General features: G+C 54.7%; 1 protein-coding gene across 1 annotated transcript; it reads right to left on the bottom strand.

Annotated features, from left to right (window-relative positions):
- Positions 1–1,520: 1,520 nt before the first annotated feature.
- LOC119269707 (tubby-like F-box protein 3) lies at positions 1,521–4,869 on the bottom strand. Its single transcript, XM_037551605.1, has 6 exons — positions 4,606–4,869; positions 3,693–3,753; positions 3,204–3,610; positions 2,991–3,078; positions 2,569–2,701; positions 1,521–2,483 (listed from the first exon to the last, which is right to left on the bottom strand). Exons 3-6 carry the CDS (start codon positions 3,567–3,569, stop codon positions 1,721–1,723), a joined length of 1,350 nt encoding a protein of 449 aa, XP_037407502.1. The 5' UTR covers positions 3,570–3,610; positions 3,693–3,753; positions 4,606–4,869; the 3' UTR covers positions 1,521–1,720.
- Positions 4,870–5,219: the final 350 nt, after the last annotated feature.

The raw sequence follows: 5,219 nt of genomic DNA, 5'->3' as shown, positions 1-5,219 counted from the left end.
GAGTTGGTGGAATGGATGCGACGCGGGGCGGCAGAGCTTTCGGGCAGCACCTAGTGGTGGGGATTTGCGACAGCGGCGGCGAGTGGAAGCGGGAAACGGAAGCCGGCGGAAGTGCTTTGCGCCAACCGAAATGGGATCCAGCAAAATCGAGGGGATTCCTACACATATGGAGGAAACGAGAGAGCCCACAAAAAAATTCTGGACGGCCTGATTTGGCGGATCTGCTTGGGCTGGCGATACGGGATGGATCCCGCAGACCAACAGTTATTTTAGCGGATGACCCAGTTTGCGGAATCTGCTAGAGCTGCTTTTATGAGTACGCGAAAAGGTTATCCTAAATCCCCATCCCCATTCCACTGTTCAACTCCCGCAGCCTCACGTCGAACGCCCAAAACAGTTCTCTGAAAACTACTACATCCTCATCACAACACCACACATCTCCACCGCAATATTAAAGCACAGGCGACACGTAGCACGCCGGTGCCCAAGTCAAAAGCCTTGCTTCACCCATCGTGCAACCGATCGATCGATCACTGAATGCATTAGTGGCGCCAAGTACCCACATCAGCCATTCTCGAAAGCAACGTCGCTGTTGCGCGTGCCGCCGTGCGTGCCTCCCCGTCCTCGCACACGCCGTCGCCGTCGCTTCTCCTGTCGTCCTCCTGGTCCAGGATTCCAAACGTACTACGCGAAACGACGCCACGGCACCGCCACCGGCACCGGCACCAGCACCCGCGCGCTCGTGGAGCACTACGGGCGACAGAGCGAGCGAGCCAGAAAGGCGACGGGTCGAGGTGCTACGCGCCGCGGCGTCTGCGTGCGTTCCAGCTCGAAGAAACAGCGACACACCTCTCGCCGGAGTAGGTCCCTGTTCGCTCGCCCTTTCGATCTTTTCCCCTTTATTCATCCTGCCTCCTCAGCTCGCTCATCCCTGCGTGCATGCCACTGATTGACGAAAGAAACCCGAATCCAATTAAAAGACGTTGGCACGGCATGCACACCCACTCAAGGAGACGGGAAAAGGCAGGCAGGCAGCGCCGGCGCCCCATGTGAGACGATGCCATTGCCCCCGTCGGGCGCGCAGCACGGCAGCCACTGTTTTGTCCTGTGTGACCATCGGAAGGGGCGTCGACATCGCGCAGGCAATGATTAACCCGCACTTGCATAGCTCCTCCTCCGTGACTGACCATGGCCAAGCACTAATAAAAGCGGCACGCCATGCCGGGCCTTCCCCCATCCGCCTCGGGGCCGGCGAGCGCGACAGGGACTCGCACAATTCGGGCGACGCAGCGGGCGCAGAACGGGAGCCCACGCCAGCTTTTGTTTCCTGCGTTGTTACAGAAATCATGTACAAAAGCGCACAGGGCAGTTGGTCAATGCCTGAATGGTACTACGTAACTTTCTTCTTACTGTATTATTGTGTGGCACTGCCAGGGCATGTTACATTGCACAATGGAAGATGGATGGGTGAGGGTGATGCCTGCGTGGGCCGGGTGCATGTTGTACGAGAGGGCGGGGCAGGCCAAGAATCACATGCTTTTCATGTATGATACGTCCAGTTCTTCAATGCTACAGCAGCAAGCACAATTACAAGAAGGAAAAACACGACGGCGAAACGCAAACACGATCTACAACAACCTAAGGAACCAGGGCGACGTCGTCTGATCATCTGCGCCGGCACCTCTTTCTTCGCTTTCGCTTTGGTCTTTGGTGTCACAAATTATTCACAGGCCAGTTTCGTGTCGAAGCTACTGAGGCAGATGGCGAACGCCTGGAAGGCCGACAGAGGGTAGCGGTAGTCCATGGTGAACATGTCCCTTGCGACCTTCCCAAACTGCAGGATCACCTTCTCGGGGTCCACCGGGCCGGGCTGCGAGGGGGTCGGGGCGCCGGCGGGCGGCGGGTTCGACGCGGCGGTGAGCTGGAAGTTCTTCACGGAGGCGATGGTCACCCGGCCGCGGAAGTTGAGGCACCAGCACTGCAGCTGCTCGTGCCACCTCGGGGGCTTGTTGCGGAGCACCAGCGGCCTCTCCTTGACCTCGCCCTCCCCGTCGCCGTCCGTCACCCCACCGCCGCTGATCTCCGAGAAGCGGGCGCTGTTGAAGTCCATGGACTGGTCCATGATGGACCTGGAGAAGGTGGCGCTGCTGCGGAACGACTGCGAGAAGGACGTGATGCTGCGGAACGAGTCGCCCAGGGCCCGAGGCACGATCTGCTCCGGCTGGCCGGGGACGACGCCGCCAGGCTCGACCGACGAGGCCGGTATGGAGTGCATGATGCAGCGCATCCGCCTAGGCCCTCTCGTGCCAAGAACATTCAGCTCGTATGTCACCTGAGCTATGTTGTAACTGACGGCAGGCACCTTGGGAGAGACCCTTGTTGAGTTGAACCTTCTGCTGCTCCTTCCAACGGGTGGCACTACGGCCCCGTTGTATGGGGGCTGCGTGTCGTAGATTAAAAACTTTGTGCCGAGGAAGTTTGACCTGGAAAAATGGTAAGCTTGGTGTCACACCCCCAAACAAGCAGAATGTCAAAAGTTTTTCTTCAATAAACCTAAGTGGTAATTACCTCAGCTTTCCAATGTAGGTTCTGTTGGATCTTGAGGTGTTGGCAGAGTCCATTGAGATGGCATACTCTGTGCAAGATGTCTTGCGGTTCCGTTTAGCAGATAGGAGGAACTTCCCAGTTTCCGCAGTAACAACTGCTCAAAAGAAAAAGATTCAACATATTTGATTAAGTGGGAGGAGATAATTCAGGCATTTGATCACTCCATACAGAAAAACATTTCCCATGTCACAAGTTAGAACTAGAGAGGTTTAGATGAAACGAGGCAAAACAGTCAATTTAAGCACTCAAACATGATGAAATATTTAAGTTTGGTTACGTTTTCATCCTCGGCTATATCTCAGTGAGATAATAAACCAGCATACACAGAAAAAAATGCACAACTGATGAGCATTGCTAGAACAAATGGGGGAAGCATAACATACCATTGGTAAGGCACAGGTAGAGCTGATAGGTGGATTTTGATTTGTTCCTCTTTATAAAACATTGAATCATTCCATCTCGAGGGCCAGGCTGTCAAGAAAACAAAAGTTGTAGCGTATGAAGCACAAGGAAAGTTGTCCACTACTCACGGTTTTAGTATAATAATAGTAGGTACTTTCAGCAAAGGATGTCGGTATCTCCTTTTTTCCCTTTACCTGCTTTAGAGAGACTCGGAACGTAAGCTTCCCAGAGAACTCAGGGCTCAGCACAATCTCTTTGCACATTTCCCTCCATGTCTTACAAACAGCCGCGAAGCAGACGACATGCTTCCTGGATGGCCAGGTGCTCTCATCAGCCTCCAGTCTCCGTATGATATCTTGGAGGAGTTCAGGAGGAAGACTTGCCCACCGACTCTCTTGAATTACAGGAGCTGGGTCGAGGAAGTCATCCAATGAACTCTGAGCCTTCCCCTTGTGGTGCCCAGTAAGACCATAAAGGCTTGCGATCGTCACATCAAAGCTCCGCCTCGACAAGCTACCGAAACCATCCCTAACATCACGAGCTATGCTACGAAACGACATCTAAGCGAGCCAATGCCAGATGATAAGGCATACGATATTGCCTGCAATTGGAAACAAACAAGGTTACCAACAAACTTTTAGCTGCTCCAGTCGACAGAAGAACGAACAAGTAGATTACCGCACCTCCTCGGAAAGATTAGACCGCCAGAAAGTGCATGACTGAAGCAGCCACTAGGAGCTGTCCCTGTGAGAACAAAAAATGTCCATGAGCAAACAAGGCAGGATTGCTAACACTGAGGGATTTGATTGAGATAGGCTCACAGCGACTGTGTAACAACTAGGTAGGCCTAACTAGAAATCAAAGAGGAAGCCCTGAACTCACAAATTGCTCATGGCGCAAGAATACACTTTTTGGTTACATACATATAAACCAGACGTCACTGTAAGCGCAAGACAGCTGGAAGTTTCGGAAAACTGCCTCCATATGCATGCACAGTGCTGAGAAATGACAGTTTGGCTACCGGAGGGCACGTCACATGTTTTCTGTGTGGGAGGTAACTTCCCGTGGAAGCTGTGGGGGAACGTAGCACCAAGAACATCAAATCCCAATTAGTTGCCGCCAATTTCTAATGCATTTTGAAGATGAAATGAAATACTGTGCCTTGCAGAACCAAACCATAGACCTCTCTTCGTTTTTTCTTCACGCTAGTACTAATCTAGTAGCAAGTTTAATACTAGGATGTACGTATCCTACAGCATACTATACTGTGGAGAGATAGTAATAAACAAGCCCAGTTTTGAAAAATATAGAAGTACAACTGGTTCCTCTGCTCAACCCCTGCAATGTAAGAAAAACAAATAAATTCTGAGGGAGACGGCCCGAAAGTCCACGCTCCGCCGCGAGAATTCGACCCGAAGAACGCGCACATCTACGGGGCGTACGATCTACCGATCCGGCGAGGACTCCGCCCCCGTCCGGAGGCCACGCCATCACCGCGCCGACACTCACGGAACGCAACCCGCGCAAAAACAGAACCCCCCAAAACCCACGGAAACCAGGCCACTGCCCGGGAGAGAAGAGAGGAGGGGAGCTCACATCGCATTCAGCCGAGCCGGCGCCGCCACAGCTCCCGGACGCACAGGGCGCGCACGCGCCAGGGCCAGGCCAGGCCACTGCCGCCCGACGGTGCCGGGTGAGCCCTGTGAGCTCCGAGCGCCGGGTCCTCCTCCTCCTCGCGTGCTCTCTCGGCTGCGCCGCGTGCGCGCTGTGGGGGGAGGAGGGAGGTGGGGGCTGTGTGAAGAAGGCGAGGAGAGATGGGAGGGGGGAGAAGAGAGAGGAATGAGGAAAGAGGAGCGGGGCGGGGCGGGCGGTCTGCTCCGGTGTTGTTTATCCGGTGTGGCGGTGGTGGGGTGGGTCGAGTTGACCGCGCCTTTTCCGTTCCGTTCCGTCGGGGGGCCGTCCCCGTCCCTGCTATGCTATGCTATTCTAACGGCGTCGGGTCGGGCCCGGTGAGCTGAGCTAGGTGGCTAGCTGCTTTGCCTTGCCCCGGCGTCCACGGCACCAAAAGCGGAGGGAGGGCACGCTGCGTGCAGGTGAGGAGGGTGGTGTCTGGTTTCTGGTGTGTGCGTGCGTGCAGCGTGCACCGCCGAGCCCACGCCACCGGAGACGGGACGGTATCCACTGCATGCATGACCAACTTTTCTTTACAG

This window comes from Triticum dicoccoides, chromosome 3A, assembly GCF_002162155.2.
Source record: "Triticum dicoccoides isolate Atlit2015 ecotype Zavitan chromosome 3A, WEW_v2.0, whole genome shotgun sequence".
NCBI classification, from domain to species: domain Eukaryota; kingdom Viridiplantae; phylum Streptophyta; class Magnoliopsida; order Poales; family Poaceae; genus Triticum; species Triticum dicoccoides.
Note: the sequence above shows the minus strand (reverse complement) of the source record. Positions and strands in the feature narration are given on the sequence as shown.